Source organism: Manacus vitellinus, unplaced genomic scaffold, assembly GCF_001715985.3.
Source record: "Manacus vitellinus isolate BGI_N305 unplaced genomic scaffold, ASM171598v3 scaffold_40_pilon, whole genome shotgun sequence".
NCBI classification, from domain to species: Eukaryota; Metazoa; Chordata; class Aves; order Passeriformes; family Pipridae; genus Manacus; species Manacus vitellinus.
In genome coordinates, this window is record NW_021940541.1 from 4,937,650 (window position 1) to 4,956,364 (window position 18,715).

Here is an 18,715-nt window from a genome sequence, read left to right on the forward strand (position 1 = left end):
TATTGCTGTGTGCACACAGTGGTGCACAGCTGGTGGCTGTGCAGGGAGGGATGTGCGCGGGGAGCAGCTGTCTGTGCGGTGTGACCCTCCCCGTCAGCAAACAGAAGATGCCCGTGTGCTTCTTTCCTTTATTTACCATTCCTGCCACCCTTGGCGAGGCCAAGAGGCTCGTGGGAGAGGGACAGTGTGTTTGTAGGGAGAATCCAGTGGCAGGAGCAGTGCCTATATCTGGGACAGCCTGAGTTCATCCTAGGTGTGCCGAGCCTTCCCACTGCACTGCGGAGACTGTCTGGAGTGCCCGGGGCTGCAGTTCCTTTCCCCATGCTGAGAGCCAGCCTTGGAAGGGGGGTGTGTGATGAAGTTCTAGTAACTATAGGCAGATGTAGTTTTCCAAGGATGTTTTTTTGGAAAAAGGCTGTGGTTTGACATTCTTCTCGTTGTTTGGTTACAAAAGGGAGCTGATGGATGAGCCATTTCATTTTGAACTGCTGCGTATACTTTGAAAGCTTCGCTTGCGCTCCCGAGTTTCTGCTGTATTCCACTTGGGAGAGGTTGTGAAATAAGTAATGAAGCAAAAATAAAAAGATGAAAGGAAAAAAGTTACTGTGGTAGAGAAAAGAGTTGGCAGTGTAGAAGGCTAATGTAGAGACTTTGGGGTGGGTGCAGGGAGAAAAATGGAAGACATCATATATGCTGTGTATAGGAACTTATGTTTATTAGCTTAGTTAGTGAGGGTTTTTTTTGGCCATCCTCTCCTTTCAAAAGAGCACTTCTCAGGCTTAAAAATAAAAAAGCAACTTAAAATAAAATCAGATGGGGGGAGATAATTATTCATTTGAATTGTAGACCCAAATGCTAAGATGTAAAACCGAATTTGCCTTCTGAACTCCTCCTGCTCCTCCAAGTTCTCTGAAGCCCCCCATTCTGCAGTGCTCACCTTCCCAGGGTCAGTTTACTGTGTCTGATGAGGAGGGTCATGCCTTTGTGTGGCACTGGGGACAAGGCACATGCAAGATACCAATCAAAACTGAATGAGCTTTGTCTGTGGTTAACTTCTTGAAAAATAAAGCCTCTCCCACACCTGCACATGGCTCAGTTTAACAAGACAGATTGCTGGGCTAATCTGGATTAAACTTTTTTTTTTTAATTTAACATAACTTGATTTCCGTGGATGAGAAAGGCCTTCACTGACTTTTGTTGGAAATTCTCTCCTTTCCCTTCTCTTTTTCTTCTTTTTTCCTCCTTTCCTTCCACCTTCGCAGAGCCGCCAACCAAATACCAAATCTCTCAGCCAGATGTTTACTCAGCACTTCCAGGAGAACCGCTTGAGTTGCGCTGTCAATTGAGAGACGCCGTCATGATCAGTTGGACTAAGGATGGGGTCCCTTTGGGGCCCGACAATAGGACAGTGATTATTGGGGAGTACTTACAAATTAAGGATGCTACAGCCAGAGATTCGGGCCTCTATGCTTGCACTGCTGTTAGGACCCTAGACAGTGATACTCTGTACTTCATTGTAAATGTTACAGGTGAGTGAGTTAAACATAGGTGTGTTTTTTTGCATGTAGAAGCTGTAAAATGTGATATAAAAACACATTTTGATCTGACATGAAACAGTGCACTTGGGCACAGTGAGTTAAGCTGAGTTCTGTAGCCGTTACTGGGATTTTTCTCCTTGTCCTGACCCTGAAATGGACTCAGTTTGTATATACTCCTTTTGCTTCGTGGGCTCTGTAGTGATTAACAGCTGCTGAAGAGCTCTCTGTTTTATGCCACTGTGACAGGATTCAATTAGACAGAGTTGCTGTGCTGATGATAAAGACAGTAGAATGAATATAAGCTTTTGCCCCCTGCATCAGAAGAGGAGAAGGGATGTCCTACATCCTTTAAGTTCAGAGACAAATTGTTCTGGAGATGCTCAGTTCTGTTCAACTGAATGTCTTTAACAAAAGTTGAAGTTGCAAGTGGAAAGAAATTTTTGGAGTTAGCAAGCTCCCTTGGGAAACTTAGCAGCATTTCAGGATTATTAGCTAGTTTTGTTACAGTTTTATACCAAATAGCACGTTTTGTGGCTGGATTTTCTTTTTTCTCTCTAGCTTCTGCACAACTAACATGAGATCTGTTCTCTTTGATATACAATCTAAGATGTAGCTTATTGGTTTTTTTGTCTGTAAAAAAAAACCTAGGCTGGTTTAAAGACTTGGTTATTTTTAATGTGCAGATGCTCTTTCCTCTGGGGATGATGAAGACGACAATGATGGGTCGGAGGACTTTGTGAATGACAGCAACCAGATGAGTAAGTAACAGCGAACTGCCAGAAGTCACTAGCAAGATCCACGTGGAAAATAATGTCCCATCTCTTGCACTCCTGTCTTCAGAGCTTCTTGATTGTTAACTGCATGTGCTGTCAAATAGTGGTATCTTTGTCCTTCTCCATTTTCTGCTTCGTGTAGTTCGTAACTTGAAACAAAGAAATAAACTAATATTCTTTTGAACGTGCTTTTCTGGTCTGTACTTTCTTTTCTCCTTCCTTCCTGGCATTTCTGCAGTTTCCTTTCCTCCTGAATTGGAGATTGGTCTTTGTCTGGTTTAGACTCTCACAGATGAACTAACTTGCCCTGAACCCGAGCTGAAATTTAACAGGAGAAACAAAGATCCAGCTCATTTTGTTAAAAGGTGGTATGGAAACTTTAAAAATAATAAGTTGTAATGAAGCAAATCCCTCAATCCTTAATCTTGGCAGAGGTCTCTCTGGGGAGAATGAATTTGGAGACAGTGAGGTTCTTTTGTCTGCGAAGGACCTCAAGGTTTGTTGCAAAGAAAGCAATTCAGCGCTAAACCCACGTTTTATGTTACCTATGCATGATGAAAATGGGCTAAAAGAATCTTAAACCTATCTGAATGTTAAACGTCAGCCCCTTTGGAGAATTCAGAAAGCTATTAATAGGCTCTAAATAGAGCAGCCTCTAAGAAGAAAGAAAAGAGAATGTAAAATTCATATTGGTTCCTTGTGCCGCTCTGCGCTGTCGCAGAATCCCCTCGGTGGCTGGTGGGTTGCTGGTGCTGGTGCTCTGTAAAGTCAGTAACACCCAAAACACAGAAATCCTTCATGGGAGATGTCAGCAGGTGCCTGCAGTAGCCAGGTCGTGTATTTGCTCCTCGGCCTGATCAGTAATTGGCAGCTGTGCTGTACCTTCAGGTGATAAAGTAAGAGCCCGACTGCGGCTCCCCTGGTTAGTTCCTTTTGTGAACCACTGCTGCTGGTCTGAAGCTGTGAAACATTAGATGCTCTTTAAAATAAGTTCTTAGCTGCCTTTTTGGCCCCTGCCATCTGTTGGTGTGATTAACCCCGGGCTGATTCACAGGTGCTGCTGGAAGGGGCTGATATTGGGCAGCTGGAGGCTGCTCTGACAAAGGAATGAGGTGGCAGAGATAATTGGAGAGTTTGGAAAAGGACACTGCTTTTAGGAGAAGTTGTCTAGGTAAAACCCACCAATCCTGAAATGGAATAATGGGTAGAAATTCCTTTTAGGAAACATTTCCAATGTCTGCTGTTTCTTAAAGCATTGTTGACGTAGGTCAGAAAGCGGCTTGCATTATTTTCAGTGACAGTTGTGCTTCTGATCTGTGTGACGGCTTGGGTGATTCATTGTGAGCACAAATGGCTTCTGGAAGTAGGTATAACGAGGGGAAAGAAGTAAAGGATGTGATCTCAAGGCAACTGTGCTCTGTAATGGTGCCATAATGATTCTTGCCCTTCCACGTGCGAGGGAGAACTGACGCTAGCGACGTTCCTGTAGGACGAGCTATCATTTTAAGCTGCTGTTAATCAATCTTGATTCAGGAGCTGGTGAAAGGCCGGTGACAGTCTCCGTCTGCCAGGGTGGGGGGGCTGTGCTGCAGCAGGGGTCAGTCACACTTTCCCTGCTCCAAGTGAAAGATGCCTCTCGAGCGTGAGCGTTCAAACATCTCGGATGGCGGGGAAAGTGCAGACTTGCAGAGCGGAAGGGAGGGAGCTGCAGCAAGATGGATTGCTCCTTAGCAGAGCCTTGCACAAACAAGTCCTCGTTGGATTGCTCTTTACAAGGTGCCCACAGTCTGCTGGGGCTTCATACAAGGATGCAGGGAGCAGCACAGCCTTCCTGCCGGGCTCTGAGCTGGAACCGGGAGAACAATCGTGGCACCGCATCCCTCCAAGTCTGTTTTCAATGAAAAGTTGCATCATGGCAACTCTGGATTAATACAAGGTTGATGAAAGAGGGCTGTGATTTGGCAAGATTGGAGCTGTATGAAAGTGAGGGGTGGGACTTGGTGTGGTGCTTTTGTAAAGCACTGGAGCTCGTGTGTCTTCTAAGCCTTCTGTTCCTCTTACACATTTTATATCCCATCGGAAAGGCCACATCTCAGTTAAGATCCTGTGTTACAGGGCAGGTTGAACAGTGAATGAGGAGCTGTGGGGTAGTCCCAAGTCTTCTCTGAGCCTTCTGTGGGGCAGGCAATGTATCCAATGGCCAAATGCCCCTTTACCTCCTCCTCATACCTATGGGAGGTAAAGCCTGGGGAAGTCCAGGACCTCACAAGGGTCCCTGGTTGCTGCTCTTTCAGAGAAGTCTTTAAGTGTTTCCTGAATCATGATTTGAGCTTTGCAGATCTCAAATGATTTAACTGATAATTTACATACAAATTACAGCTGTGATCATTAAGGATAAGCAATGGAAATTGGCCTGGTTATGCCTTTACTGATGGAAACAAAAGACCATAGTCTTCAAAGGTTGTTGCTTTTTGATGAAACAATTCTGATAAAGTCCAGCTGTCCTGGCACGTTAATTATGATGAGATGAAGCAGGAAATGGCTGTAGTGCCTTCCACAGGAAGCTGAACCTTGGCATTCTCATTCCTGCATATTTAAAACAAAGCTTTTAGAGCTGTTTTATTTATGCTGCTAAGTATTCTTTTAAGCTGTTTTGTTTTCTTTGCCTCTGTTACAAATATAAATTCCAGAGGCCAAGGTTTTCAAATGCAGGCAGAGAGGCTGTTGAGGAAATCTAGAGTCAATTTTTCAAGGCTGCCCAGAAAATGCAACTGTTCCTGGAGTCAGTGGAGGCTGTGACTTGGTAGCTGTGAGGAGCAGCTCACCCTCTGGAGAGGAGGGCACTCGTGTGTACACATGTGCATTTGACCATTTGCCCTGTGTGTATTTTTAAGTAAAAGGCATGCACAGCAGATTTCACTCTGTGTTTGGTGTCCTTTTAGCTTGACAGATATTTTAACTGTCTGAAAAAAACACTGTGGTAGATTTGTTCCAGACTGCATCCTGAATAGCTTTTTATTACTTCCAGCTTTTGTTGAAGGGATTAGTGCTGGTGGGGAAGGTGCAGGATTGGTTCCACTGCAAAAGAGTCCCCTCTTTCCACAAAATGCCTTTGTTGGCATCTCAAGTTTTCCCCTTTGTTACCCTAAAGAGGTGCCTTAGCTTGGTTCTGGAGGGTCATCTCCAAGGACACTGACCTGGAGCTGGCTTTTACAAAGCTAAGGGCTGATCACCATCAGTTCATTCTGGCAGCAGTGGAAGAGCCATGCTTAGTGCTTGTTGCCTCGTCCTCATCATGATTTTAAGAGGTAACCCTAATTTAAGGGGTTTCTGTAATCCTGACTTGATGCTGGCAAAGCAGCAGCTGTTGTGATGGTTGCAATGAAATCCACCAGCTAATTTATTCTGTAGACCCCTGGGTAGCCCTGAAGATGTTGCTGTTCTGCCTTCAATTCTAGTCAGGCGACTGGAAGCTTTATGACATTTTTTTTCTTATCGCCCTTTAAACAATTTCTTCTGGGCCAAGCAATGGTAAATTGGCACCAAGAACAAAAAGTATCTAAATGTAATCCACATGCTGTTCCTTTCATGCCTTGAAGAGTTTCAGAAAGGATGAAACAAGGTTCAAATTCATCAAATCCTGTAGAGTGGAAATCCACTCAGGGGAGCAGCAAAAATTGGATGTTGCCTAGAAGTGTTTTTTAATTAAAGGTCAAATACAATAGTACTTAAAACCTTGGAGGGTTTGATGTGGTCACTTCAGGCACACTATTGCCTGCTTGAGGTGCTTGTCAGGCAAGCTTGGAGTTGACTACTTTTGTATTTCTTTGTGTTAGATAAGTCCAAATAAAAATTGAAGAGTCCTGAAGTGAAGTGGTCCCCTGGGCTTCCTAATTTCAATTTCACATGCAGGAGATTTGGCTGATTAGATGTAATGTCTTTGCAGTGGAGTGCAGTGTGGGTCAGCAGGATATTTTCTTCACTAATGAGAACTCTAAAAGCAATCAGGAATTCCCACCCGTTCCCCTACTGCTCGTTACTTCTCCATGCTGGAGTCTGCCCTGTTGTTACTGTGAACTTTTAGCAGCGGTGTTACCCTCCTTCCACCTGTCCTGGTGGCAAAGATGGGATGTGATAGACATGGTCTGTGAGAGGAGTCAGCACTTGGTGGTTTCCACTCATTAACTATGTTTGTTATTGGTTTTAGTGAATCTGGGTGGTTTTCCTCTCAAGGAAAAAGAGAAGCAATAAAAAGGTGCTTTTAGGTTGTGATGAGTTAATCTATAAAGAGAAATGCTGTGTGTTAATCAGATCAACTGCATGAAAGCACAAATGGAGAGTGATTGTGATTGTTAGTGGGTGTTGCTGCCTTTTCCTCTTTTCCCTTAAACCTACTGAGGAGCTGCCCAGTCTGTGTTGCTGCTTCCTAGAGAAAAACCTAAGATGTCTTAAAGCATTTTCAGATGGTGCTTTCCACATGTGATGTCTGCATGCTCTTCTCCAAGCTGACCTGTAATTCAGGAGCACTGCAGGTTATGCTGAGGACTGTGCAAGGGGAAGCTTTCCAAGCAGAATCGTTTCTCCTAGTCTGATCTGTTTGCTTTCCCCCTCTCTCTGTGGTACAAAACCAAGCTGCTTCATTCATGCCTGCATCTTCCTGGCTTCTTTTCTGTACCCACCTCTTCCATAGATTTTCCTCTCTGTGCATTTGTTGAGTGTGAGTCTTACTGGAGCTTTTCCAGGGGCAGATTTTTAAAGGATGAGGGTTGATGGAAAGGATAGTTATTTATGAGAAAAACAGAGGATGAGTTGCACTATAATGTGGTAGAAACCTGGCTGCATGGAGCAGCCTTGTTGGGGGGCTGCAGGTGGCTGTATCCTGACTGACTGGTGCTCTGGTCCCAGTCTGCACCCCGATGGGAGCTTCCCCAGAGCTTGGTCCACCCAGCACTGCCATGGGCCAGTTTTGGAGCCTGTGGCTCAGAGGCTGTGCTTGCCAGCAGCTGCATCCAAGCTCTTTATGCCCTGTCCCTGTGAGAAGGTGCATGTGATGGATGTGATGGGAGGTGACCGTGCTGGCTGCGGAGTTGCTGGGTTGGCATCACCCATCTGGAGTCTGAACTGAGCCCTCTGCCCTGTCTGAGATGCTGATATAACTTGTGTGGATGGCTGACTGTCATGGACCTGCCCCAGTTTGCTTTGCCTTTGTGGGAGTTGTGGGAGCAAGTGGTTGCCTTGCACTGCCCGGTGGAAGATGTTTAGCAGTCCACAGAAAACGGCCTCTTAATCCATCAGTACCAGCATGTAATTCTGCCTTTGCCTGTTCTAATGTAATTTGGCCTTTGTGTAGTAGTTAATTCCTCTGGTTGGCTTTGTTTAAAGTCTTCTGTTGTTTTAATGTGATCCTGCTTTTAGCAAATAATGTTAACAGTGATTTTCCTTGCATCCCTAATTCACTTTAGTCTGTGTAACAATTTCTTAGTGTTGCAGTTAAATTTTCAATAGTTACCTGATTTTCTATTTTGATTACATGCACAAATTTGCTTTGCTTTTCTACTTCATTAATTTTAACACTAATTGCCACTTCAGGCAAAAAAAAAAACCCAAACACTTATCGTTTCTAGCATCATTATAAGACTTGCTTTTAGAATGTTTTCTTTATACTGAGAGAGATGTTGTTAAAGGATTTATTCCTGTATTTTCTGTCCAGCTGTATTTTTATTTAGAGAGGGGGGTAGCAGGATTTGTGAGTTTGCACTGATTGTAAGAACTGCTATAAATATTTGAGGAACGGAAGAGTTTATTTATAGTGGAGTGTTGGGCTGCTAATGAAGGAAATGAAACAAGGCTGAGAGAATTGGAGTTATTTTTCTGGACCACTCTAGTCCTAAAAATTCCACACTAATCTGATTTGCTTCAGGAAAACTCCATTGTAAAAGAAATTAATGTTTCCTACTATTAAACAGATCTTGAATATTTAACTTTTTAAACTGCTATGGTGAGATGACTGAAGCGATGGCACGAAGACATTGTGAAATGTAGCTGAAGTGGTTCATGGATCCAGAGCATGGGATAACCTTTGTCTCGGTCCAAATTTACTTCTTGGTGGGGGTAAAAACAGGATGGGCTGTTGTATGTTCTGTTCTGCTGTGTTTCCTCTACTGCTACATAACAAACAGTTAAGAACCTGGATGAGGGAGGGGTTTTCCATGTGCTTCTCATGCTGTTCATGGTGGCACAGGCTGGGCCAGAGCGTGGCAAGGAGGAAGTGAGAGCCAGGAGAGCCATGTCAGGGTTTGGGAAAAATGATCAATTTGCTGGACTGAGAGAGACACACTCATTTCATGCCATGTTTGTGGACGTCACTGAGTGTTTGTGCTTTGACAGGCTCATTAGAGTGGAAATCTCTGCAAAATGATAAATGCTTTTTCTGAGTTTTGTTCATTTTTTCCTCCTCTTTGGTTAAGATTTCAGAAATATATTCCAGTTGTAAATATATTTCAGTGGTTTCAGTGATAGTAACAGCACATTTCACCTTGGCATCACACGCTGTAAGTTTTGATGTGCTGTCCAACAGGTAGGTATGCTTATCCCCCTTCTAAAAGAAGGGGAAAGTTGAAGGATGATGCTTCCAACAGGTCTTCTGTCCTGCTCTGTCTGGCTTCCTTTCTGATGTCCAAGAATTCAGAGTTTGCTGAGCACTCACAGTAACTCAACTTGAGGTCAGAAGTGTCCAATGAAAACTTGGTCCCTCCGTCTTACTTGACATACACAAAACAAAGGTCATCTGTGCCTAATTATTGGAATTTTGTCATGAATTAAATACTCATAGCAGCAGACTGAGCCCTTTACAAAACTCTGGTTGACACTTGTAACATGATTTCTTGTTGGGAACTCCTGCTAAACTGTGCTTCCAATGAATGTGTGAAGCTCTTTGTCTGCGGAAGCGGCTGGAGGGGGGCCTCGGTTTCCAAGTACTGACATTTCTGGATGTGTCTCTTTGAAACAGGGGCACCTTACTGGACACATACAGACAAAATGGAGAAGAGGCTACACGCTGTGCCAGCAGCCAACACCGTCAAGTTTCGTTGTCCAGCGATGGGAAACCCAACACCGACCATGCGGTGGCTGAAAAACGGGAAAGAGTTTAAGCAAGAGCATCGTATTGGCGGGTATAAGGTAAGGTCTCATGGTGGGGGTTTGTAATTTTTGTTCTTGACCAAAGCTGTAAAAAAAAAAAAAACAACCCAAAAAAACCCAACCCAAACAACCAAAAAAAAATCCAAACTTAAGAACTTGCTGAAGTCGACAGAAAACCTTTTAATGGCCTGGGATCAAACGTGGAAGCAAAAAACAGTAGTTGTTTTCTTCTGGGGAAGGGTGGGTGGTTTCTTTGGCGGTTACTGAGCACCAATTCTGTATTTTTTTTTTTTTTTCCTGAAATTCAAGCTTGTAGCATAGCAGTGCAGCTAAGGATTATTTATAGAGAGTTATTTGGAAAACTAAAGACTAACTTTACAGAGCAGGTTAAGACTCTTTTGCTCTGTTCATTTTCAGCTGCATTGTTGGCCATTCACTCTGGTTAGTGTAGGGAGCTTAATAAAGGAAGGGTTGGAAGTCAAAAGTTATTATTTTCTATAGGGTTTATGATCTGTGAAACTGAAATGGGAAGAAGAGTTTGAGGGAAAGTAGCAGCAATTACTTGGAAGGGTCTGTTTGAATTTTAAGCAGCTTCAGATTAGATGTCTTATTCTAAATTGGTGGTTACTGATTAAGGGAGAGTTTTAGGGAGGCCAGCTTGCTCTGTGTGTTAGTGCACGGACCTTTAACCTCCTGGTATCTGCCTGGGTCAGGTCAGAAGTCAGGGTTGGGTCATCTTATCCCACTCCTCACAAGGAATGGGAATGCGTGACTTTGATGGCAAATTGCTGTCCAAGCACTCGCCACCCTGCCCTGCATTTCTGAGTTACTTGAACCTCTTCTGCAGATCTTCTGTCAGCGGCTTGCTCACTTCCCCGACACCTCAGCAACTTCTCTCCAAAGATGAGAAGTTTCCAAGGCAGTCACCTCGTGTCACGGTTGTAAGGCACAGCCTAGAACTCCTGCTGAGCTGCTCAGAGCAATTTGTAATGGTCATTAAGACAGGAGTTAACTTTTGTCAGGCAATGTGGCGAGCTCAAGACTGAGTCCTGAGCTCCCCTGTCCCCTGCTGCCTTACCCCCACGATTGCAGTATTTTTGGGGTGCAGCTTGATTGAGCCAAGGGTTGTATTGCTTTGCGTGCTGTTGATTCAGATGCTGCTTGGTGCAAAAAAACCCCTCTGTTTTCCAGTGCAGAGGAGGACAAGCCTCAGTCTCCTTTCTTCTCTCTCTGGATTTACTGCAGAAAGTGTCAGTTTTTCCAGCATTTGTGTTAGTGGAGAGCGGAGCCCAGAAAATCTCCCCGCATGAACGCTAATTATCTAAGTAGACTTTTCCATCTATGTTTGCTTACACCATAAATTACTGTTGGTTATGAGTGTACACCTGGCAACACCTTCTGCCTTTCATAACGCTGTAGAGTGTTAACGAATTGGCTCCAGTTCAGTGATTTTTTGCCTTTCTCAGTGCTTTTTTAAAAAACAAAACAAAACAAAAAGCCAATTAAAGAAAAAAACCCAACCAAACTAATCCTGTCTTGGAAAATAACAGTAACTGCTCTGGTACTAACTAGGACATTATTAACACTTTGCATCTTATGAAGGGGAAATGCAGATATCACTCTTGAAATCCATGAAGGAAAATGTGTGTCTGGAGAGGCAGGATGGAGGTACCTGGTCTCTGCTTTGGAGGGTGACCTTTGGCAGAGTAAATCAGCCCCTGTGGGGCTCCATGCTGGCACTGCTGTCCTCTGTTAGGGAGAGATCATTTAGATTTGTGCCCATTAAGTGGCACAAGTTAAATTTTTTTTCGTATGTATTAAATGTGTACAATTTCCTAGGTATGTGTGTACTCTGGGAAAAAAACATGGATGCCTGTGTCTAAAGCCAGCTGGGTTAGTGAAGTCTGTACCTTTAATTATATATTGTAACTTCTTACATCTCTTTAGTCTAAACTCAAAAAAGAGGTGACACAGCTGAGGGTTTTAGGCTTTCCTGTTGCTCAGAAATACATTAAATTATCTGGTAGGATTTACTTATCATTGTCAACTCTACCAAATCTCTACATATTCTATATTCTGTCATTTTGAATAGTCACCTTTTAAGATGGAAGCTTGTTTCCAGTGAATGGGTGTTGAAGAGTGAGGCCCCCAGAGCTCCTGGAACCCGTGTCCTTAACTTACTAGAGGGACATAATGAAGTCACTGTGGGCTTATTCAAAATTACACCAGAATAAAGAGAGAATTGTGTTTTCTTGACACCACTATACCAACAAACCTTTCAGGAAGGAATCCCCAGGAAGGACTGAGTCTGTCTGTGTTGGTCTGTGTTCAGGGAGGTATCACAGCAACCCATGACAGTTCCTGCACGCGAGTTTGTCTTGAGCCTGGGCGTTGCTCTCTGTAAAGCATTCCTGTGGAGATACAATACTTTTTGGGTGACTACAACAGCTGGAACCAAACCTGGCCATATCTGATGTCTCATTTTGGAAGAGACAATCATCCCCTTGAAGGCCGAAGGGACAAAGCAAAGGGAAAGAAAACGTGAAGCTTTCCACTAATCCTCCAACCACCTCTTTCCTGCCGCCTTGAGCTGAGAAATCTCTTCTTGTATTGTCTTTATCGGAATCAGATAGTGGCCTGTAGCACTTTGTCCCTCTGACTAGGAATGTCTTGAGTCAATTTGCACTCAGGCAGGGTAGCAGGAGGGTGTATGTGCTGGCCAAGATAGCTTCCAGAGTGAAATTCCTCCACCGTGACTAATTCTGGGTGGTGAATTTCAAAATCAATCCTTTTATGATATTTCAAGATAGGCCCAAATTTCTTACAGTGAGGAGAATATGATCAGTTATTGAATGTCTAAATCCCTTTTAGTCTTTTTTTTTATACCTGTCTCTGAAGCGATGATGGCTCTTGCGTGTGCCTTTAAAGGTATTTTATACTTTCTTGAAGGTAATAATCTAAATCCTCTCTGAGAGATCAGAGGAGCCTTTACTTTCCTGTACACCACCCAGAAAGCAAATGTACTTCTATCAGCTGTTACTGTTTAAGCTTTAACAGGTGTGTGTTTTCACCTATGCATTTTGATAACACTGCAGTCGTCTTACACACATTTAAATTCAACCAGGTAAATACAGAGTAAGGAAAATTCTGACTACAGGAACAACTGCACAAGCCCATGGCTTTTGCAGGGATGTTCTGCAGTTGTTCTCTTTCTCTGAGCAGTGCCACTATATGTCTGAACAGTGCTGATTTTAGGGAGAGTTGTATTGTGGTTTCTAATCCTTTTCTATTGAAATTATTGAAAATTGTCCCCTTTTTACTAATTTTTAACTAAGTGGCAACTTTTCATGACATTATCTATTCAATGAAGACACATATTTTAAGACTAAACAGAGCTGTCCACTATTTTTTATGTGATACTCCAAAAACGAAATGTTTCTGTGAAAAATTCCTTGCCCCTTCCTCGGTTTCTCACCAATATTTCTTGGCATTTTGATTCCAGTTTAAGTTTCCAACCTCCAAGCTATATCTTAAGGGTGCAGTAGCATGAATTTGGTACTGAAAATCTAGTTTAAATATTTAATCTTTGGGAGAGCTGTTTGGAAGAATCGGTTAAAATTTTGATGGAGAAAATTTGCCAAAAAACCGTGTCAGTAATTTGCTGGAAGTGTCCATAACTGGTTAGGAAAAAAGCACGTTGAGATTATATTTATTATCTCAATCTTTTTGCAGATGAAGTACCATTTTTGGGTGTGAAGCACAGATAAAACATGAAAATGGGTTTTGCAGAGCGATAGGGAAAAAAAAGAGAGGGCAGAAGACCCCAACAAAGGGGAGTTTGTCTGTGCTTTGCAATGCTGCACTTGTTTCTGGAAAGCACTAAACCAACAAGCTGAATCTAGTTGGATCCAGAGCCATGGCATAAATCCAGTTGTGTGACAATGTGTCACAACTGCTTTGGGCCTCTACAACAGTTGTTTAGCTTAAACTGAAGTGGCTTAAGCTGTTGTTTCATTATAAAGATATCATCTCTGCTCATTGGAGTTACTGGAAGAGGAATTGCACAAATACTTTTTAATTTTGCAATCCGGTATATCCACTTGTGTCATTAAGCTAGTTACGTTTTCTTATTGAATGCTAAACAATTTCTCGTGTTTTCCTATCAAATTAATGACTTGTAGTTACTAATTTTTATTTTGTTTTAACTTTTGTGGAACCATGATCTGTTCTTCCTGTTTTGCAGTCAAATCGGTTAAAAACACTTGTTCTGATTCCGAGGAGTGTGTTTTAACTTGTAATGGCAAAAGTTCAGGTCACTTTGACCATGTCTCCTTCAAAATAACTCATAAAGAAGTAAAATGTTCAAAACATGTTGCTGTTGTATTTGTTATTTGCCAGTTGTTCATGACAGTGATTCTTCCTGACCCAAATTATGACTTTCAAGGTTGCTTAGCAGAATGACGAGACATTAAAATAACACTGATAAACTCTTTCTAACTTTATGAACTTATTCCTTAGCTCTTCATAATGTGAAGAAAAATCAATATACAGTTTTCACATGTGCCATCAAAAGGAGGGGCTGAGGAGAGAGGCCTTAAGTCAGGTCTGGCAGTTTTGAGGTTGTGTCACACAGTGCCCTGACATTAGGTTAACACCCACGTTCTTCACCTGCTGCTGGAGTCTTGTCTGTACTTTCTTCTCTTTTCAAAGCCCTCATGGTCAATCTTTAGCTAATATTATTAGCCCATGACTCAGCAATAATAGTAATATTGAGATATTGAGCTAATTACTAGTTGGGGGAACTAGGAAAGCCAGGAGCCCCTGGCAGAAAGAACTTTTCTTCCAGGCTTTGAACTGAAGGCACTTTTACCTCCAGCAAGTGTGAGGGCTAAGATCTTGGCACTGGGATGCAGCCCTTTGCTGCCTTTTCCTGCTGGATAAGGACCTACACAATAGTCAGGCATGAAGCAGGATTTCAGAGCTATGGTTGTAATGATGTTTTAAGAATGTATGGTTCCTGGAAGTGTCACTGAATGGTCCATAAATTTTCCTGGTGTTCTGCACTGAATTACTACTTTCCATTTGGCTGATTAAAATGACTGTACCAGATTGTGCTTTATTCCATTTGCTGAAATATGTACTTTGCAACTGAAACGTTGTACCTTACAGCTACATGATGTTAAACTTTTTGAGAGCTCTGTCAAAAATGTAATGCTAAAACAAGGGATTAGTCGGTCGCCAGCAGAAGGTCATTTTGGGAGCCAACTTATGATGCAGGAAATATATGTGTTCCGGATGACTCTGTATCCTTCCAGTGTTGGGCTGGATCCTATTTTCTGTGAGACCAGTGCCAGTGTTCCTTTTGAGTTCAAATGGGAACAGAATCAGCACTTTTAATGCATTCTGTCTGAGGAGGATTGCGTGAGATAAATGTATATCCTTATGCTCCCTTTCCATGGGTGTTTCCTTCAGGCGTTTCTCGTGAGGCAGCATCTTCATTTCTTTCTTGTGGTACCCCAGAGCAGCAAGAGGTCTGTCTGCTCCATGTGCCTGGGGGAGGGATGCCAAACATCACTCCTTGGTACTCTGTTTCTCCAAAACACGAGGTGTGTAATTGAGCTATTAGGGAAAGATGGAGACGTAGATGTTAAGGGATCATATCCATCCTATATTGCTGGTGGGCAATTATTATCAGATGATTGTTTGGAGACGGATGGGAAATATCTTGAGGGTGTGAATTCACTTTAGAGTGGATTGAAAGGTAAAGTCCGATACGACAAGTGCTGCTAATTGGTGCCATCCTCAGCAGGGCTGAGAGTGCACCAATGTGTACAGTGCTCAGAGCAGGGGCAGGGAAATTTATAGCAGAATGTGTGGAAACTTTCAGTGCTGCAGCAATGCTGTCCCAGATCAGGCATAAATAATTTCAGTGTCCAGAACGGTCGAACGAGCACAGAAGAGGCTTTTAGATGTGGATTACACAGGGTTTAACCATTCGGGGAACTGTGGAGGCAGGGAGGGTGAAGCTGTGCTAGTGAAGATCCAAACATCTCTCCTTCCACCCCCCAGGTCCGTAACCAGCACTGGAGTCTCATCATGGAGAGCGTGGTCCCGTCAGACAAAGGGAACTACACGTGCATCGTGGAAAACCAGTACGGCTCCATCAACCACACGTACCACCTCGACGTGGTGGGTGAGTACAGCTGGCACGTGGAACACAGTGGTTCTCACTGATGAGTTCCTCCACTAAAACATTTAGAACTAAGCTGGTGCATTTTTCATTAATTTTGGAGGTGATTTCACAGTACTCCAAAGATAAGATTTCACTGCACGGCCAATTGCTACATAACTTTTATATATTCACCCGTCTCACTCGTGTCTGTAGGACTAATCTGCCCATGCCTTGGCAGAGGTGTAATATCCATGTCTAATATCCACCTACAGGCTTACCATGACAACTAAATAAGAAATGCTGATGCAATTTTAATCACTGGTATTACAATTTAATTATTACTTTCACAGTTGTACTAACACAAGTTTTAATAACTGCGGTTATGAAAACCGTCGAGCAATCCTTTAGATTGCTGTTATTATAGCTGAAATGATTTTTCTTGTTTTTTTTAATGAAAAGCTAGATGTTGAATTTGGTGAAGCCAGAGCAGATCTGGAGCTTCAGGAAAGGTGCTTTGAATTCACAGCAGTCTAAGAGAGATCTGACTGTAGCCTGTTGTGTGGGCTCTGAGCAGTCCCTGAAACACAGATGATAAAAATTGTGGAGAAGTGTTTTACCTGAGGACAAATTCTAAACAGCTGTGTGAAGTCTTATGTAGTAGCAAAGCTGTGATTCAGCAGGACTATTAAACACATGCTTAATAATGTTAACTTATTAATACCCAAATCCTGTTGACTTTAATAAGGCTTGCAGATATTTATTTAAGTGCTTAGCTAAATTAGGGCTTGAAATCTCAGAAACCATTTCTGTTCACCTCTGCTCTTGTTGATTAGCCTGGATGGGTGTGAGCAATTTTATTGACTCTGAAGGCATTTCTGTCCACAAGTAATGGATTCTAATAGGACCTGCTGGCAGGACCTTTGGGGATCTGAGCTACGGCTTCTGAAGCCTGTCTTGAATGGGCTTTGCTCTCTCCAGCTTTGTGAGGTGATCTGAGTGTCACAAGCTCCGTGAATAGAGCTTTTGATTAATCAGTATTGAAAGCAAAAATTAATTTGATTACTGTAAGCTGGTTTTGGCTGGTGACTGACGCAACTCCATACGTTCCCTGTGGAGAATGTGAGTTTGGGTTTATATGACTAAAACAGTGACAAAATTTTCATTTCCCTAGTTCTTCATTGGTTTTACATGAGTGAAAATGCATCCCTTGTGTCGTTTTGGATGGTCTTTAAAAGTAGTGTCTTATTTTGTCTGAGGCCACTTAAATCTGCGGAAACCCCCAAATCCAAAAGAAAACAAATGCCAGCTTCTCAGGCAGCAAGAAAGGAAAAGGTTCCCCGTGAAAATGCTGGGGAGAGGCAGCCTTTGTGGAGCAGAGGAGGAAGAAGGATCATTTTGTGATGGGGTTACCATAGGACTAAAGCCTTACCACGAGCCCATACATTTAAGCCTATGGAGAACCACCCAGCTCACCTCTACTTGGTTTTTAGGTAGTCAACGCTGAAAGCAGTGAGGATTTTCATAGCCTTGGCGATATTTTTGTCATCCTTGGTGTAGAGTGAGCTATGGGTATGGATGAGATGAACTGAGCGACTGGCAGAGCTATTTTTTTGTTTGAAAACTTGTTTAAACAAAGTTTATGGAGGGTGCAGCAGCAACGGCTGCTGGAGGAGGTGGGAAGTTGTGTTCTGCATGATGTGGTTCTCTGCTGACCACCTCACTGAGGGCACAGGCTGCTGCCATGGGTTTGCCAGGGACCAGGCTCCACTCAAAGCCTGTCCTTGCTGAAATGAAACTGGTTAAAAATTCCCTTTCTCTGCCCCCCTGTCCTTTTTCCCATCCCACTCTGGCATGTTTCTTGTTGACCATAAATTTCTTCACCCAAGCAAATGTGTTCATGGGTGATGCGGTCACTTGAGCAAATATTTGTCAGGAGCCTTCTCACCTCCTCTCCCCCTTTGAGCCTTCTGAATGTCTTACATTGAGGAACATTTTGCAGAAGTTTATTTTTTCTTGCAGTAAATTATAGCGACCTGCATGAATGAATGGAATGGTAGTAAGGATTATGTCATTTATTTAAATGTCTAGTCCTTTCCTATAGAGAGGCAGAAAAGTAAATAATGAGGCTTTTCAGAAGTGACTAGTGATTTGAGGTGCTGGGTACCCAGCTGATGGCACCCAGAGGACCTTGCTTGGGTCCTTTGAGACATGAAACCAGAAGTCCAGAAATTACTTTTGCAAGTCACCACCTGCATTTTGGAGTCCTGGGTATTTAATGATTTTACTACTTTTTTTTCATTTAATTTGATGAGTTCAAGGGTGTAACTGATAGTTTACTTTGCAAACCCGTGTATGGAAGGTGCACCCTAAGATACTTTGGTTGAGTTTAGTGTGAGTCTCTTGAGACACCATGTTGGGACTTTTCAACTAAATGGGGATTGATGTTTGAGAGCTCAGCCATTTCTGTGTGACTGAAAGCTTGCAGTAATTGTGGAGCATAAAATTGCAGAAGCAGTAAATTAAGGCTGGCCAGAAGGGGAAACTCTGACAGTTTTTCTAGTGGAGACAGTTCTACAGAGTCAATTTTATGCCTTTTTTTTCTGTTTTCATATGAATTTTCAGTTCCCACAAGGTCGTGGAGAGTTATGAATGTTTGTTTAGAGGCAATTGCGTACGCAGACCGCATCTTACAAACTTCAGGTCGTAATTTTAGGTCAAGTTCTGTGTAGAAAACTGTCAGTTGAAAGCCTCTGAAATTACTTTTCCTATATGGTTTAACTGGTTCCAGAGCTGATTAAGTGTAAGTAATAGCAAATGGTATTAAACATGGTAACATATTACACTAACATGAGCATCTGACTATATGGTGTAATGTAGAGAACCCTCTGATTATGTCACAGAGTTGGGAGGTATCCCAGGAAAAATTGTGCCAAATAGTGACACAATGCTAGTTAGGAATATGCCAATAACTTTCCAAACCTTGAACTCTTTTGACAATTAAAAGCCTGGAGCCAGCAGGGCTGAGAAGTTTTCAGTCAGAATGTAGGTGTGAAGTATTCTCGTTTTTACCTTGTAATTACTTGCAAGAACTC

The 18,715-nt window shown here is 42.7% G+C and overlaps 1 protein-coding gene across 5 annotated transcripts in view; it reads left to right on the top strand.

Annotated features, from left to right (window-relative positions):
• Positions 1–18,715, top strand: part of FGFR2 (fibroblast growth factor receptor 2) — a 78,671-nt gene that overhangs the window by 14,278 nt on the left and 45,678 nt on the right. For 2 of the 5 annotated variants that reach the window (XM_018078452.2, XM_018078453.2), the window contains exons 2-5: positions 1,263–1,529; positions 2,222–2,296; positions 9,321–9,490; positions 15,521–15,644. In XM_018078452.2, coding sequence (XP_017933941.1) covers positions 1,263–1,529; positions 2,222–2,296; positions 9,321–9,490; positions 15,521–15,644 — 636 coding nt within the window. The remainder of the gene's footprint in view (positions 1–1,262; positions 1,530–2,221; positions 2,297–9,320; positions 9,491–15,520; positions 15,645–18,715) is intronic. The other 3 variants (XM_018078455.2, XM_018078456.2, XM_018078454.2) reach the window with 2 other exon arrangements.